General features: G+C 34.6%; 2 protein-coding genes across 10 annotated transcripts; both read left to right on the top strand.

Moving 5' to 3' along the window:
* The first annotated feature begins 2,215 nt into the window (after nucleotides 1-2,215).
* LOC8260865 (polyadenylate-binding protein RBP47) lies at nucleotides 2,216-7,258 on the top strand. 2 transcript variants are annotated; one of them, XM_002510220.4, is made up of 6 exons: nucleotides 2,216-2,919; nucleotides 3,524-3,992; nucleotides 5,932-5,999; nucleotides 6,080-6,210; nucleotides 6,329-6,425; nucleotides 6,780-7,258. In XM_002510220.4, the coding sequence occupies exons 1-6, from the start codon at nucleotides 2,518-2,520 to the stop codon at nucleotides 6,942-6,944; spliced, it is 1,332 nt and encodes a 443-aa protein (XP_002510266.2). In that variant the 5' UTR covers nucleotides 2,216-2,517; the 3' UTR covers nucleotides 6,945-7,258. The 2 variants fall into 2 exon arrangements, with proteins under 2 accessions (XP_002510266.2, XP_015576047.2); XM_015720561.3 differs by having other exon boundaries at nucleotides 2,226-2,919; nucleotides 6,783-7,258.
* A 2,393-nt stretch (nucleotides 7,259-9,651) lies between these two features.
* Nucleotides 9,652-16,065, top strand: LOC8260866 (uroporphyrinogen-III synthase, chloroplastic). 8 transcript variants are annotated; one of them, XR_007214769.1, is made up of 10 exons: nucleotides 9,652-9,960; nucleotides 10,907-10,994; nucleotides 11,495-11,564; nucleotides 11,883-12,001; nucleotides 12,158-12,253; nucleotides 12,376-12,431; nucleotides 13,607-13,692; nucleotides 14,032-14,090; nucleotides 15,266-15,331; nucleotides 15,455-16,065. XR_007214769.1 is itself a non-coding variant. In XM_048370899.1 (10 exons), exons 1-9 carry the CDS (start codon nucleotides 9,763-9,765, stop codon nucleotides 15,312-15,314), a joined length of 897 nt encoding a protein of 298 aa, XP_048226856.1. In that variant the 5' UTR covers nucleotides 9,655-9,762; the 3' UTR covers nucleotides 15,315-15,331; nucleotides 15,455-16,065. The 8 variants fall into 8 exon arrangements, 5 of the variants coding, with proteins under 5 accessions (XP_048226856.1, XP_048226859.1, XP_048226857.1 ...); XR_007214770.1 differs by lacking the exon at nucleotides 15,455-16,065 and adding an exon at nucleotides 13,826-13,932 and having other exon boundaries at nucleotides 15,266-15,303; XR_007214768.1 differs by having other exon boundaries at nucleotides 9,653-9,960; nucleotides 15,434-16,065.
* Nucleotides 16,066-17,664: the final 1,599 nt, after the last annotated feature.

Here is a 17,664-nt window from a genome sequence, read left to right as displayed (position 1 = left end):
TAAATAAATTTTAAAAATATACCCAATCTCAAAAAGTTTAAATAAAATAAATAATTAAATTCGTCGCTCATCACTTCTTATTTACTTATTATATAATAATTAATATTATAAAATAAAATAATAAAAATAATTATCTTTATCTCTTTCAAGTGGTAATCATCCTAGTTGATTGTAATAGTTATCCGAGTTTCTTGGTTAATTACAATAAGATAACTTCTCTACGGATTATTAACAAAAATAAAATAAAAATTCAAGGCTTATCATTATGCGTGGCCACTTATGGCAAACCAAAGTGATTAAAGGATAAACATAATAAGAGCTAAGAGAAAGTTTTTCAAGAAAAAAAGAAAAGGGCAGGTCAAGGCATCGAAAGAGGCGGTTGGAGCCAAGATCGAAGGTGGAATTTTTTTAGCATTTAGGTTATTTGCTGGTTGGACAAGTCATAGATTTAGTAGTGTGTTTGATTTTGGATTTTATAAAAATGACAGTGGGTTTTAATTTCCATCATCACTCTGGGCTCGTATTAAAATAGATGGAAACAATTGATTCCAACTTCGATGATTGCAGTGAATATAATCATATGGGAAGAGATATAGAACTAAATTCCTACAGTTGTTGTGTGTTTATATTAACTGTAAGAAATCTGAATGCAATCAAAAAGATATTTTATAGTTGTAGCGACACAAGATATATTCAAAACCCAGACCAATAGCTGAAACTATTAGTTTTGCTGTAGAAGATAGTGGAGCAATGAATGGTGACTGCGGAGATCTCATAGGAGAGAGACTGAGCTAAGACCAGGTGAATATCAATAAAATTAACACTATCTTTAGATTAAAAGATGTTATTGTCCTTTAGCTCATTTAGTTTAAAGATTTGTTTTTATCTCATTGGCCATCCACTCAAGTAAAAGTGGGACTTATTTGTGCTTAATCAGCATTTTGATGAGAATTCTTTTTTTCTTTTTTAAGAGTGCTTCTTCGAATCATTGTTTTATTCGATTTAAATATTTAATTGATTAAAAATAGAATCTAAACACGAAATAGTAAAAATTAGCATTACAATCGAAGAGAAATTCAAGAAAAAAACTCCTAAGAATATCCAAATTGGAATTTAAGAAACACAAATCCTAACAAAACTCAAATGCTACGCTTCATAAAAAACCTAATAAATTCTGAAATTCTACGCTTCAATATTCTCAACACTAAAAAAAGAGTTACAATAATCATCAAATTTACTAAAACCCAAACCCTAAGTCCTAACGTTGCTAGAGCCACTGGTCAATATATTATATATATATATATATTGCTAAAGCCTAAAGTCATTTGAGCTTTTGTCCTTTTGGTTATGCACGAAGAAGCTGTCTGGGGGGGAAGGAAATTGGGATATGCCATTTTCGTTAAAATGGGAAAATGTAATTAATTTAAACTCATCGGATGCATGAGAATGAATCTGATGTTTATAGCTCTGCATTTATAATTTCAATATAAAATTCAGATGATTGAAGTAATAAAAAAAGTTATGGTGGTACACATATTCTAAATTTCTCCATTAAAACACATCAGTAGACGCTACTTCCATTAAATAGTGTTTGCCCCTCGCAAAATTTAAGAAATTCAATCATAAATTGCGTCCAATCATTTTAGTTAGCATAAGGTAGGAGTTATCATTGCTTTTGCAACCCTATGAATATGTTGGGAAATTTGATTACAGTATTAATTGTCACCTACAGTTTTCACTTCCCATTAAACTTGTGAGATGGGCTAATTTCAGGTGACAGTCCAGGGCTGTCAGTTTTTAGAACCCTAAATTTAAGAAAGTCCAATTCAATCTAGAGCAAACCTTAAAAAGTTTCCTTTTTTAATTCCGGTACAGAATTACAGTTAGTAGGGAAGGAACAAGAATCTTTCCCATTTATTAACCGTGAGGTGACGCAAAGTAAAAAAGAAAAGAAAAGACGAAATACAGTTATTTTCTCAAAGAAGGTAAAACCCAAATACTGCCCACAAAACACAAAAGATGTGCAGCTGGCGGCGGATCCAGTCGAGTGGAGAAAACCAAAAGTAGTATCTTGGTTACGGAAAAACCAAAACCAGTATCACATGCATATCCTCTGGTTTCGAAAATAAATTAACGGCCACGATTAAACCCTCAACCCTGTAATCGGACGGCTCTAAATACAACCGCGTTCACTAACCCAACCCATGAATCCTTCCTTCTCTTCATTCATATCTCTTTTTTTTTTTTTTCTTTCTTTCTTAACAAACAAACATAAATCCTCTCTTAGACCCTAACCGTGTTTCGTTCTCTCTCTCTCTCTTTCTCTATCTCTATAAACCAAAAATAAATAAAAATAAAACAACAGTCTCAGATTCATTAAATTTTTCTACTTCTATTCATTTTTATCATTTAACAAAAAGAGTGAAAAATTCTTATATAGTTATATATAGAGGGAGAGATACTTTCTAAATATAATATATATATACATATATATATTTTGAAAGTTAATAAGATAAGATGCAATCAAACGGTTCTGATTCGCAGCAGCAACAGCCGCCACAGCAGGAGCAGAACCAACGGCAACAGCAGCAGCAGCAACTGCCGCCACCGGCACCGCAACCGCAATCGCAACAGCAACAACAGTGGATGGCGATGCAGTATCCAGCGGCTGCCATGGTAATGCAACACCAGATGTTGCCACCTCAGCATTATGCGCCCCCGCCACCGCAGCACTACATGACTGCATACCATCAATATCACCATCACCACCCACACCCACACCAGCCACAACAACATCATCAGAACCAGGGATCTAGCGGCGGCGGATGCGGCGGCGAAAATAGAACAGTATGGATTGGTGATTTGCATCATTGGATGGATGAAAATTATCTCCATACATGTTTTGCTTCTACTGGCGAGGTACAGATACAAATTTGTTTTTTATATGTCACGCAACACATGTATGTTTGTGATTTATATATGTTATGCGAAGAGTCCACTTTTGTAAATCTTATTTTTGCATTGAATTACTGCAATAATGTATTTTTTCTTTTCTTATATATACTTTTTATTTTTTTTTCTAGCATTTATTGCTTGAGGTTAGGTTTACAATGGTAAAATGTAAACAAAATATGATAATAAAGAGTTTTATATAGTAAGTGCTTTATATGTATATGATATTTCTAGTCACATGCAAAGTATATAGTTTGGAGTAAAAATGGGAGTCAAATAAACATCTTTTCCAATTTGTTATATTTTTTAACTCATAATTGATGAGCCAAAATATAGTTTTTGAAAAATGGATTTTGTTCTCACCTAAATTAGGTTGATGGAAGCGCAAATTTTTAAAAGAATCTCTTGTTTTAAGAATTGAATGAAATTCTATTCTAATTTATATTTGTAGTATGAACCAAAGCCGCTTAATTTATTTTGTTTGATGTTTACTTGAATACCATGCTGCTTCTTCTTCTTCTTCTTCTTCCTTTTTTATTTTGGTCTAACAATACTGCAATGCGTTGCACAGATTGTCTCAATTAAGGTTATTCGTAATAAGCAGACCGGTTTGTCTGAGGGATATGGATTTGTGGAATTCTATACGCATGCAACAGCTGAGAAAGTTCTACAGAACTATGCTGGTATTTTGATGCCTAATACAGAACAGCCCTTCCGTTTGAACTGGGCGACGTTTAGTACGGGTGATAAGAGATCAGATAATGCACCTGATCTTTCTATCTTTGTAGGAGATTTAGCTGCTGATGTTACTGATAGTTTATTGCATGAAACTTTCGTTAGTAGATATCCATCTGTTAAAGCTGCAAAAGTTGTATTCGATGCCAATACTGGTCGTTCAAAAGGTTATGGTTTTGTAAGGTTTGGAGACGATAATGAAAGAACACAAGCCATGACGGAAATGAATGGCGTATATTGCTCAAGCAGGGCTATGCGCATTGGTGCTGCAACTCCTAGAAAGTCCACCGGATATCAGCATCAAGGTATTATATTATTTTGATTGCATCTGAATTATCTAAATTTAATTGCTCTGGTTGGTGCTTTAATATTAATTTTTGAAAGCTTCGTATAGTGGTAAATAGTTGCTGCTCAAATTGCTTTTGATTTTTGATTGCTTACTTTTGGTTAAGCATTTTAGGACTTTGCTTCCCTCACATTCTCACTCTCACGCACACACTTCAACAAGCTAAACCAACATGCATACGTATATTATCCCTTTCTACTCAGAGTGTTAAATATATGTTTCAAGCATCGTCCAAAAGTGGATGATGATATATTAGTATTGGCATGAATGCTACAAGTCTCTGTGCCATTGTCTTCTAATCAGAAAAAAATCAGTCTTGAGTTAAACAAAATGCGAACGGTATGAGGTTTCTTGGGATTTTCAGCTCTGCAAGTCATCTACATCTTCTTTTGTTGCCTCACAAGTACCCATCTTTTGCACCTGAAAAGAATTATGTTTGCTCTAGTCTGATGTGATCATCTTTGATCGTCTCATTGTGAAAAGTGTCTAGGTTATATAGAGGAGAATTACCTTGCTATGATAGAAACGCAACTAATTATAGACCAGGCTAAAAATTCTGAGTTTTACTCTCTTATTCTGTTACCTTATTAGATGGAGATTCAGCATCCTTTTATCTTTTACTGCTATTTAACATTTTATTTTTGCTCAATTCTTTTATATTAGTACTTCTGTACTTCAATTCAAGTTGAATATGCATGTTCTTTATAATCACGACCTTAAAAACTTATTGCAGATACTGTCTTTATCTGTTTAGATATGCTGGTTTGTCTATCCTGAATTTCATACTTCAGTATTCATATGGGAAAAAGGGGAGCACTGTTAAATGTTTTGATTATGAGTAGAATGCGGGCAAGGTCTGGATACATGGATAGATTTTAAAATTGTTTCTAGTTAGATAAGGACAACTTATAACTTTTTCTAGTATTAGGCTGTCATTTGATTATTGAAGCTACAGAAGTGTTGCCCGGTTGTCGAATGCCCCAAGTATCCAAATTGGAAAGATACATTTATCAGTTTCTTTTCTTCTTTTTTTCTATATGGACTTGCCTCACATGTTAAATGAAAGTACTTGTAAGCACATATGGCTGCATTATAGACCAAGTTTTCGTCTCATGGTTGAAGTGAAATCAATACTCAATTTGGCTTTTAGTTTGTAATGCTTAAAATTTTTCTATTATACGAGATAGAGGCCCTGCAGAAACTATGTTTTAGTATTTTAGTATTTTAAATAATCTGTATATTAGGGTGTTGAAATTAATTGGAGGTTGTGTGATAGGGGTGGAGGTAACCCAAAATACTTCCTCTCATAATCTGGTTAAAATAGTAGTTGCCATGGTTAAATCTTTACATCAGCAAAGGTAGGGACTTCTCTCTTTTGTTTTCACTGACATTGCGTTGTTTTTCTTAACTGTAGTCTCTATTTGATGGCCTGACTCTTTTTTTCTTTGTCTATATATCTTCCCCACTTTCCGCTTCTTTAACAAAAGCTAGTGATTTACAGGATTTTTCAGCAGAGTGTTGGACTTGTAAGGAAGTCCTTTCTGCTAAGCATTATGTTGGTTGGGCCCCAAGTTTATGTTGAAATGGCCGGTGGGATGTATCGTGATTGTGTTATCATTTTGAAGATCTGAGTTCTGAATATTTATTTTTGGCTGTGTTTGTTGATTTCTTAATTTACTGGCTCCCATTCATTTAACTTTTGTAGGAGTGCTGTATATCATATATTCTATTCTGCTTATAAGTGGGTCTCTTTGTAATTGCTTTTGGTTTTTATTTCTTTTTATATCTTTGCACTTTACAATCTTCTGCCAACAGGGTTTCTTGTTAAAATATAGTTTGAAACATAAAAGTAACCATTGATCTGGAGTCTAGTCAATCTTTCTTGTGTTCTTTGTTAGGCGGATATGTGTCAAATGGTGCATCCGGCCAAGCTTTCCAGGCTGATGGTGATTCTACCAACACAACAGTGAGTTATACGGTTTCTTCAAGCGGTTTAACTTTAGGAGCCCCTTGTTTTCCCTTTGACTCAACCGTGTTTCTCTGTAGATTTTTGTTGGAGGGCTTGACCCCAATGTTACCGATGAAGATCTCAAGCAACCTTTTTCTCAATATGGTGAGATAGTTTCTGTTAAAATTCCAGTTGGTAAAGGATGTGGTTTTGTACAATTTGCCAGCAGGTAAAATTTGTGGCGCTCACTCTGCTTTGCCTTCTTTCCTAGTGAAATTCTAAATTATAAGTTCAGTCATGTCATGTTGAGTTCCTATAAGATTCTCCATCTTAACTTCTTTTGTCAGGAGTAATGCTGAGGAAGCATTACAAAAATTGAATGGTACAGTGATCGGCAAGCAAACAGTGCGCCTTTCTTGGGGTCGCAATCCAGCAAATAAGCAGGTATACATTCTTACTGCAAGGGAAGTTATCAGACACTAGATGCTGAAAACTCCTGGGACTAACCATTGTCAGAATTCGGCTGTTATAAATATGCTGCTAGGTTATTTATTTTGAGAGATTCTTACATAAACTTGGTGTATATACAACAACTAATAGGAGAGTGACACGTATTTATTATTGTTTTATACTTTGGTATTGGATGATTGACACATATTCCATCATTTAAAACTAATAATTATGGTATTAATCATTTATCATTTGGTGTATAGGTAGAGAATACACTAAGTCTAGGCAAGATTTTTCCATTTATTTTGGATTTTATTATTTATTTTTCTATTTTATTTTGGGTTTTAGCAGCTTCGATCGGATTTTGGCAACCAATGGGGTGGAGCATACTATGGCGGGCAAATTTATGATGGTTATGGGTATGCGTTGCCACCACCTCATGATCCAAGCATGTATGCCGCACCATATGGGGCGTACCCAGTGTATGGCAGCCACCAACAGCAAGTAAGCTGAAAGAATAGCAGCATGAAGCCCACGTAGCCTTTTAGCAATCCGAATTTGTCACGGTCGAGAGTCCAACAAAATGCGTCTCATTTCTCCATTAGTTCTATTGTTTCTGTAGAATGCTTATAAATCCCTCCAATTTCTGGAGCGGAACCGAATTTTGATGACATGATGAGAGGTAGTTTGCTAGAGATTTAATTGATTAATCATTTGTTTAGGATTACGGATGCTGAAGAAACAACTTATTTATTGGAATGCATGACTTTGTGAATGTGTGGCAGAGTGCTTCGTGAATAAAAAACATGTGCTCCAAATAATGCTTATTCTGGGATGTTTTCTATGTGATAGATGTTGAATTTGAATTGCATTGCATTGTTAACTCTAGTCCACGTATAAATTACAGGTCCAATGTCCTTGACCAAATAAATTTTATAATTAGTGCCTTAGTGATCAACTTGGCATCAAAGCTTGCGAGGTGGTGCCTCTTTGCCAACAGAACTACACCTTACTGGTTATAGAGTTTTATGCATTTGAGAATTTTGTTTTCCACGCAGAATTTCCCTAGTGTTGTGCACGGACATACAATATATACAAATAATTTATTTGGGTTCAACGTAGCCGAGCGGTTTCAAATGACACTATATAGAAATCTTGTAACTCTTAACTGCATAGATTAAAGCATGTATTCCATATATTATAGAAGGCTTACAAAAATGAAAAACGTGAAACATTTCATTCAAACAACTAAAACTCATATTAGTTTTATGGCGGGCCTTTAGGAGCCCAAGCATGCTCGGTTGGTCCGGCCCACCCAAAAGTATACAATCTGTAGAGTGTTGGAGACTGGAGCCTCCTTCCTTGATTAGATCTACGTGCTCCCCCATGCCTTTATCGATCCTTTCGATTTTACAAAAAGTTAATATCTATAAAATGGAAAATCATTTGTCCACCTCATAGCAGTAAAAAATAATAATAGATAGTTAAATATTATATAACCTGACGTTCTAAGGATGCGAAAGGTTAATTGCAGTGGCTCTGCGAATCCTGAACGGGTTTTAGAAATTAGAATTGTATTATTATAAAACTAAGAGAAACAAAGAGCCCCATAATCTGTTAATCATTCTAACTCTTTGGTTGGTCCCCCACCCTGAGTTTTGCACGCGAACGCTGCCGTCTGGTGGTGGTGGTGTATTATTCATAATCGCCATGAGACGGCTGATTGAAGTCAAAATCAAAGGCTCGTACTGGCGGGGAATGGCTCTTTAAGAGTCGCTGCTTTAGGGGGAATCGAGCTGGAAAGTGTTGGTCTCATGGGGCGCACGGCACCCTAGAGTTTTGGTATGGCGATTGGGGTGCAAAAGCACCGCTTGCACCATAATTAAGTACACCTTAAACAATAAAAAATTATTATTATTGTATTCAGTAATAATCTTTCAAATAAGGTTGTACCTGAGGACGGTTGCTACTCAAATCACTAATCAACTCCCCAACTCAATTCCTAAACTCAAATGCAATAATTATTATTCACCAACTAAAACCAAGGATGAACTAAAATGACTAACTACCCAACAAAACTATTCAGCCGCCATGGAAAATCCTCTAACTTGTTACATTCTCAATAGGATGTTCACCTAATTACGAATAAATGTTACATAGATTCTACTATTATAATACACTATGAATTATTTTAATAGCCGCTAAAATATTTTGTAAATAAAATGACAATTATTTTCTGTAATTCAAATAAAATGATAAAGATCTTAGTAAATATCTAACTAAAATTCTTAAAATAATAATTTACTATTTATAAAAATTTAATTTAATAGGACTATAAATTAATATTAAATATAAAAAATAAATATTTACAACATACATCATTATACATTTATCGATTATATTTAGCTAAAATTTAATATTTGTATAGCCAAATGATAGAGAATTTCACTTAAGAATAAATATATGTAATAAAATTTAACTCAAATGAAGTAACGTAGATAGGTTAAATGATTGAAGGATTGTATAAATATTTTTTTCTAGTTTCTTTATAAGAAAATAAAAATACGAATAAAAAAATACTCATACAAACATTTAATAATATTTTGTATAAATATATTCTTAAAGATATATTTAGATATTTGAACTTTCTTTATTTAATTATTTTATTTTAATTTTTAACATAATTTAATAAAAATTTTATTTTATTTTATTATTTTTTAAATTTTTTAAATTTATTTTTATAATATGAACTAAATATGTTCAATAAAATTATATATTAAATATATAATAAGTATATATATATATTAAAAATTTACATATTAGAATAAAAAAATTGATAAAATCTAAATGTATAAATATATATTATATTTTTAGGAGAAGAAAAGAATAAATTTTATTGAAGCAAATGTTAAAAATGGGAGATTAAATGATAACCGGGGATGGGAAATCATTAAGACGAACAGTAGGAGCACATGAGGATAAGCTTCCTACACGGGGTGTTTTTGCCAAAAAACATGATGGGTTGATCGGTGACAAATGATAGCCCATGACATGGGCGATTGTGTCAATGTGTGAGTTACTCATTGGCTGCAATACAACCGACAGCATCCACGTGGCGTATACCATCTTTTACAGGTGTACCTACTGTAGAAAATACTTGGTCGCCGCGCTAAATTGGGTTCTTTATAACTTTAATTAGGATTTCCTTTTCACGTTAGCGCTGAGATATTTTCATATAATAATAATAATAATAGCAATAATTTAAAGGTCCAAAGCTTAATTTGCTTACAGCTGGCCAATAGCTTTCTGCTCTCTGCCCAACACGTCGCTAATGGCAAATTTCTGTTTCGCTCCTCCTCCTTCTCCTGTTCCTTCTTCTGCTCTGCACTTTCAGCGACGAATTTTTGGTTTTCCGTCTTTTCTAATTCGAGCTGCTTCTTCTTCTTCTTCTACTTCTATTTCCACTTCGCAGCCGAAAGTTGTGGTCACGAGAGAAAGCGGCAAAAACGGCAAGCTCATTAAAGCTCTGGTGCCGTTTTCTATCTCTCCTGTTATTTTTCTTTTATTGCATTTCGTGTATTGTTGCGTTTTACTGAAGCTTCGGATTTATTAAAATTTGATTCTTTTGTTTAGTTTTTAAATTTGTATTGAGGTGTTTGTATATTTTGATTGGAATTATATATTTCGTGCATTTTTATTATTATGTTGTTTATATTAATTCTTTTTCAATAATGTGAAGTGTTTGATTGAATGCGAAAGAGACAAGCTGCATTTAAGCATTTCACTGTTAATATAACTGATACTAAATGCGAGTATAATGTAACCATATTCAAATATTGAGCGTCCATTTCTATTATCTGTCTCTGCTTAACTGTAGTGATCTTGTAAATAGTAGAAGCAATGGATCTATATAAGCCAAGTCAAGCTACATGAAGCAAATTATTCCTTTCTACCTTTGTTTTTTGTTTTTGTTTTTAGTATAGCCACAAGTGAATTTATTGATAACCAAAATGTCATCAGCGAATAACGGAGCCAAGCTCTGAAAACAATGAATGTAAACTATCCCAAGCTCTAAGTATGGGAATGTATCAGTCCCTGTTACAACCGTACAGATTAAGTTTCAGAAAAACAGCCTCCTTTACACTGTGCAGAACTCTATTAACATCAGGCCTCTGCTGCTTGGTGCAGACTGAGTGTTTTCTTGCCATAAGAAACACAGAGAAGATAAAAGGCTTTATCTTGACACAGCTCAACATTGACCTACCTCTGTCTTTCTAGAGAAGTTACTAATTTCTTTCACCATAAAGAACCTCTCTGAAAGAGATTGGCTTGTAGGATTCTTTTCCAAACAATCTCAGAAAAAGGGCAACAGAATGAGATATTGTTTCAGGAAAGGCACTGCAGATTATCATCCGTGACCACATTGCTGCTTTTGTTAAGAGACATAGTTAAGGTTTTCTGGTTTTCGATTTCAGGCCAAACATGGGATCAATTGCTTGGAGCTTCCTCTAATTCAGCATACTCAGGGACCTGATTTTGATAGACTCCCATCTGTACTAAGTAGTAATTTCTCGAACTTGATGAACGAAGTTTATGTAGTTTTACATACTTCTTTGCCTATCCATTAAATGCCAACTCATTAGTTGTTAGTCGTCATGCTTCTTCATTTTGCTCTGGGGCACAGAAAGCAACCATTTCAAGATCATAGATTTTTCTGATACCTAGAGGTGGTCTGCGTGGTCCTGATTGATCTTATCGAGCTGATTCTATAACCCTATAAATATGAAATTCCATTATGTCTAGATTATTCTATTGCTGTTTACATTTAATTCTTATGTTTCTCCCCATTTGGTTATTAAAAGGTGATTTTAACTTTTTCCTGGTAATGGAGATTGTTGTGCATGTTTATGGTAAATGTTCTTGTACCATGAGTTTTCAATGATGTTGTTCTTTAAGTGTATTATTTGTATTATTATTTCTTTTAATTACAGCTAGCTTTTCCCTAGTCTGAACTTTATTCTACTATATGTTTCATGGTTTTTATTTTGATATAACGATTTCAGCAGATACTTCCTTTGACTGGATTGTCATAACCTCCCCTGAAGCGGGTTCGGTCTTTCTGGAGGCATGGAAGTATGTGCATGAGGTTCTGTTCTATGTAGTATATTAAGTAGTTCCTTAATAATCTACCGGGGTTTCTTTTATTAGCATTATAATCTTTGACGCACAAATGTGACTTTGAATGAGGCTTCTCTCTTTCTTTTTGTAGTTCAATAGCTTATCTAATTATTATGCAGTGGGCTTTTTTCATCTGAGGGTGTATATCTATAATTATATGTATACACTCTTGAGAATTTTTAGTTTTGCTTAGCCAAGTAATGTCTCCGTTTATCTTTTTTCCCCCCACTAAAGTTAATACCGTCAGTCTTGTGCTTAATTTGCTCATTTTAGGGCCGCTGGAACCCCGAATATTAAGGTAGGGGTTGTTGGAGCTGGTACAGCAAGCATTTTTAATGAAGTAAAGCAAACATCTGGACAATCTCTTGATATTGCCTTTGTGCCATCTAAAGGTACTCACAGATGTACAGATATGCAGATAGTCCTCTACTTTGTTGCTGCATTGAGTTCTTCCTTCTTGTGCTGTACCTGACTAAACTGCAGTTTCTGTTTTCCTATTCCTTTGCTTGCACACTATCTAATATTGTCCTTTTTCATGAACTCTTCAGCTACAGGTAAGGTTTTGGCATCAGAGCTTCCAAAGAGTGAGAGCAAAAGATGCACCGTGTTGTATCCAGCTTCTGCTAAAGCAAGTAATGAAATTGGTAAGTATTGTCCTTCTTGTTGTGTACTTTCACCTTTTATTTGTTCTCTTGAAATTTGACCTGTATATCTGAGAAGCTGCAAAAAAGTACGATTTTGAATATCTTACTTGTGTATGTTTCAGAGGAAGGTCTCTCTAATCGCGGATTTGAGGTTGTGAGGCTAAATACATATACAACAGTAAGTATTTTTGCTTTGCTGGTTTTACGGGCTCCTGATGAAACTTATAAATTATATTAATTTCTGGGTTTACATGTGCATGATGAAACTGATAAATTAAATTTAATTTGTGGTAATGTCTTAAGTCTTCTTCTGTCTAAAAAATGATTGTCAGGAATTTAATGATGTATGACCAGTTACTGCCTTCTAGGTAGACTTTGTCAGTACAGTGGAGCCCATGAATTTTGAAATTTATCATGAATTCCATGGATTCAGATACTCCTGGGACCTAACTATGTTACTTGCAGTATGGCAGTATTATTTAAGTATGGTACTTCTTCTATGGGATGTAGGGCAGCCATAGATGTCCCTTGGTTTGACTTTTAAGGGTGTTCCTTGCTTTCAATTTAAAATTGCAAAATTATCTAATAGGCTCAAGTATAATAGATATAGAGTAGAGTAGAATATAATAACAGTGTGGATGAGTTAACAATTAAGAGTATTTCAAGCATAACTATTAGCATTACTTAAGTCAAGTTAATAGGTTTGCCCTTACGTTAAATTTTTTTTTATATTTCTTTATTGGCTCAATATGGGATAATCACATACTTCAAGAATCTCCCTTCAAGGGAAAATGCTCTTGAAAGTAACGGGTCTCAAGATATAACCCCTATTGCTCTCTAATACCATGTGAAATTATCAAATGGGCCCAAGTGTAGTAGATTTTGACTCGAGTAGAATATAGTAAAATAAGAATAGAGTAAGAGAAGAGTGTGGATCGGCTAACAATTAAGAGTAATTTGGCCTACCTATTAGCATGACTTAAGTCAAATTAATAGGTTTCCCAATTAAAAGTTTTTTCTTTTTGTGCCCAATGGGGAATAACCACATACTCCAAAAATTTGGTGAATCATAAACTGATTTAAGAACCTAGGATTTGATTAAGGTAGATGGAGAAGTAGTTCAGTATAATTGAGTGGTCATGAGTTGGAGAAGTTTATTATTGGTCTTAATATCGCATCTTAACCTTGTGCTTACTGTATTTAAGTGTGTGGCTTTCTTGTGCTTGGCCTTAACTGAAATGCAAATTATCATCTCTCTGGTTGTTTTGACCCCATTTGCTCTATTTGATAATAATAATAATGCCATGGATAAATGAGTGATATGTGTCATCATGCCCTGGTTTTCTCCTTCAGGTTCCTGTTGATCATGTTGACCAAATGGTTCTGAAGGAGGCCCTTATTTGCCCTGTGGTTGCGGTTGCTTCTCCTTCTGCAGTTCGGTGAGTACTGGTTGATTTTTAAGCCTATAGTTGATTACCCGGAGCTGCTCAAGGAAGTGCCCTGGTGGCATGCGGAACAATCAGCTGCCCATGATATAAAGTTAATTGAAATTAATTATTTTTCCCCTGTTAGTGAGGATATTTGATTCAACCTCCTGCTACCTGCCATAAATCATTGGTCATTGCAGATCTATAGAAGTGGTGCCTTCTTGGTACTTTTTGATAGGATTAAACACTTGAGTAAACCATTTCTTCTCCCCTCCCCCATTTCAGCTACTTAGATTGACCTAGGTTTCTATTTGTGTACTTAGTTAATATGCTCTCATTTCATGTGCACAGTGCCTGGGTCAATTTTATTTCAGAATCCGAGCAATGGAACAATTCAATCGCCTGTATTGGTGAGACAACTGCTTCAGCAGCAAAACTTCTGGGCTTGAAAAACATTTACTTTCCAACACATCCTGGTCTTGAAGGGTATTGCATTATACCTGTTTTTTTTGTTGTTTTCCTTTTCATGCCCATCTCTCTAGAGGATTAACTACCGATATCTATGTTTTCATGTTAATAGTAACTTGCATTAAGGATTGTATTACTTTTATTTAGGCCAAATGCATTTTTGCTCACTTAAACTTGTCTAACTTCCGATATAACCTAATAGACACCGTAATTTGTTTCTTCTGTGATATTTAAATATTTTCTGACATGCAGCTTCATTCAATACGTCCATGTTAATTGCTCTCAAGTGTTTTAAGTATTATCAAAATATAAAGTAAGGGTGTCTGTTAGGTTAAGTCGAAAAGCTTAAGCGTTTTAATATGTATTTTGCCTTCTATATATTTAGGCCTTCATTAGATGGGCGTGCTTTTTGGCTATTAGTGAATGCCCTGAAGCTTTTAAATGTTAAGCCAGGTGGTTCTGTGGTTGCAGTCATTCTTTTTGCCTATATTTTGGTGTACTGGATTTTTAAAATATCTATTTTTTAAAAGGAATCATTTATTCTAATTGATACAATCACTTGTTTGTTTGCAGTGTTGCTCTCCTGATTTGCTGCATAAATTTCGTTTTGCCTAATTATGAATTCAGTCTGTAATGATTTCCAGATTATGAATGCTTTATACACCCGTAATCTTCATCGCATATCATATATGTGTATAGTGGAAAAGAAAATAATTTTCTTTATTATATCGATATAATATCTTAAATACTCCTTTTGCTTCAAGAATGTGCCATGTGCATTTCTCCTTTCGTCCTTCCCCTTATTCCATGAACATTTGTCCTTTTCTTCGTGCCCACCTATATGGGTAATGGTGATGTTGATCTGGTAATCCTCTTCATCCAACATGAAAAGCTTCTTTTTCTTTTTTCAAAAGAATTTTATTTAATTCTTATTTTTTTATATAAATTTAGTTTGTATTAGTTTTAATTTAGTTATATTGGAAGGATAACTTTTCAATACCTGCTGGCCTTTGTTGCATTGATTTACGTATCAGAGGAATTTAGGGAATAGTCCAACACTCGTGTTGAATACAAGAAAAATTGGGGATGACACCTTCTTGTCCCGCTTCCTTGTCAGGTGGGTAGGTAGCATAATTGAAGCCTTGAAGGCACATGTCGCCTCCTAGAAGTTCAAATTTTTCAGGTAGCTGCTGCTCTTATTCCTGGCTCTCGTTCTATTCATTGTATTGTTAAAAGGTTGATGTTGTCTCCTTCCTAGAAGGTTAATTGGCTAGTATCTTTCTAGTTTCTAGCAAATCCTTGGCAGGTTGACAAGAAACTATAAGGCACAAGCTTATTTCCCCTCCTGAAATGTCACGGGCACTGCAAAACTGGCTTCAGGGCAAGGATGATAATATGGCAAGCAGCAAATAGTAAGGTGGCAAAATGCTTTGATATTTGGAGAGATCATGTCTGGTCATCACAGCTCTCATTTGAGGTCAGCCTAAAGATTATTGAGGTTGTTGGTGGGAAGAAAGCTAGCTGGAGGAAGCCTCTCTACTCTTACATACAGTTTCTAATATTTTGCTAGAATCGATTTCATGCCACGTGGAAATGCAGCATCTCCAATTCTTCACCTGCTAACTATAAGCAGAGAACTCTATTAGAGTGGAGGTTAAGATCATTGTTCACTGTATCTATAAGCGTTGTTCACTCTGTTTTATTTGATCATTTCATTTTTATCTACTTACCAATTATTTAATTTCTATGGATGTGTAGCAACATCTTAGTTAGGTAAGGGTGCATGTTGTAACGAATTGCTGAAGCAAGTTGGGGGTGCATAATTTGTTTCCAGTTGTAAGGAGTTCCCTGATCTTGTACTCGGAGATCTTTCTAACCAGTTAACCATAGAAAGCACATGAATCTTTGACAGTTGAATTTTTCCAAATTCAAATGTCGCGTTAGAGTATGAAATTCAATATCAGCAGGGGAGTCGAGAAAGATAAAATCGGTATCTGAAACTGGGCAAGTAGCCATGGATGCACACCTGCGAGTAGACATTTGTTATGTTTATAAATTGACGCCAGTGTTCTAGGCATGTTCGTTTCGGTATAGAGTTTTGCCAATCTCTGTTAATTTTAATTGGACCAAGCGCCAGCAGAAGAGCAACCAGATCCTGTCGGTGGCGAAGATTGCAAAAGACAGGACAGGTCCACAAATGCAAGTCAATGTGAAATAACTAGGAACTGTTCCCATTGAGCCACAACTCGTGAACCCAAGAATCTCCACGAAATAGGATTAGGCCAGCATTACAGTCAACATATACAGCATACTAGCCAGATTCTACTCCCGCAGCCTCAGGTTCTCCAGCAAGCTCTTCTTCTCTTGCGCTCTTTCTTTCCCCAATGTCATCGCAATACTTGTACTTTTCTCCTTCTCTTCTTTAATGCATAGTGGGCCTGAAATAATCGTGTCCCATTTGTTCCCTCCTTCAACGCAAACTAGCGTAGCAGATCATTAGCATTTTCTTTCTGGAAAGAGATTGTTAGCACTTCTTAGCTGAATGATTATTCAAGACTGCTAGTTGATAGGTTATTCTATAAGCAATTTAAAAGTCTCTTTTGTAAACATAACTGCGAATCAGGTGGTTCATTATCTAGCTTCACCTTCTGATTTTCTGTTCAGTTCTTACTGAATTAGATTGTAATCTCCCTGTATCTGTATTCACTTCTTGCTTCTGATTAATGAACTCCTTCCATAAAAAAAATAATAATAATAACAATACAAAGAGAAATCTTATAAAACTGACGGCTGTTAAAGCAGTGTAAAATTGAGTTCTCTACTATTTTTTACTTTATTTTTATTATCTTATAATGAAATTGCATTGAATCATCTTATAATAAAAATGATGATATGAAAGATAAATTTATGTAAAAGAAAAAAAAGGTGTCTGTCGCAGGACCGAGATAAGAACCGAGACAACAAAGCTCTCCCATCACAAGATTACTATGCCTTTAGCTGTAGATTTTTATGTCTCCTCCTCCACTTACCTTCTGCTGTATCTGGAGTTCACCTCTTTCTTTTTCTCTCCTTTTCTAAATCTACTTTAGACATTTACATTTCCCTTAAAACTTTCTTCTTTTCCAAACCAACTTTAATTTTCTTACAAGTTACACACGAGCAGTGGACGATCGACAACAGTAACTTAGATTATGTATCAGCTTTTTTAATAATCAAGAATATTTATTTATTAAATTTATAAGAACTAGAATTATAAAATAGTATAAATCTTAACACACTCAAAATAAACCATACGCCTTATTATAGCTATCTTTATTGGAGAATAATCCAAAGGATGACTATCTTGAATCTCTGTCTTGGGATCTTTCTCCTTTATGTAAATACTGAAAGTGGACTTTTGGTGAAAGCAATTGGTGATCGCTTCTTTTCCTTTTCTTCTTTCTTTCTTTTCTCTTATGTATGTCTTGGGTTCTTTCTGCTACTCTGCCTATTGGATACTGGGCCTCTTTACCACCC

Source organism: Ricinus communis, chromosome 2 (assembly GCF_019578655.1).
Source record: "Ricinus communis isolate WT05 ecotype wild-type chromosome 2, ASM1957865v1, whole genome shotgun sequence".
Lineage (NCBI taxonomy): Eukaryota > Viridiplantae > Streptophyta > Magnoliopsida > Malpighiales > Euphorbiaceae > Ricinus > Ricinus communis.
The sequence above is the reverse complement of the archived record's forward strand: the minus strand, read 5'-3'. Positions and strand labels throughout refer to the sequence as shown.

Bases quoted from the DNA above. Each gene is read 5' to 3' on its own strand.
- LOC8260866 (XM_048370899.1), top strand. From the start codon at position 9,763: ATGGCAAATTTCTGTTTCGCTCCTCCTCCTTCTCCTGTTCCTTCTTCT. The intron at 10,995-11,494 runs GTAATTTCTCGA...TAACGATTTCAG, and splicing joins ACTCCCATCTGTACTAAGTA to CAGATACTTCCTTTGACTGG. The intron at 12,002-12,157 runs GTACTCACAGAT...TGAACTCTTCAG, and splicing joins TGCCTTTGTGCCATCTAAAG to CTACAGGTAAGGTTTTGGCA.
- LOC8260865 (XM_002510220.4), top strand. From the start codon at position 2,518: ATGCAATCAAACGGTTCTGATTCGCAGCAGCAACAGCCGCCACAGCAG. The intron at 3,993-5,931 runs GTATTATATTAT...GTTCTTTGTTAG, and splicing joins CACCGGATATCAGCATCAAG to GCGGATATGTGTCAAATGGT. The intron at 6,211-6,328 runs GTAAAATTTGTG...TTCTTTTGTCAG, and splicing joins TTTGTACAATTTGCCAGCAG to GAGTAATGCTGAGGAAGCAT.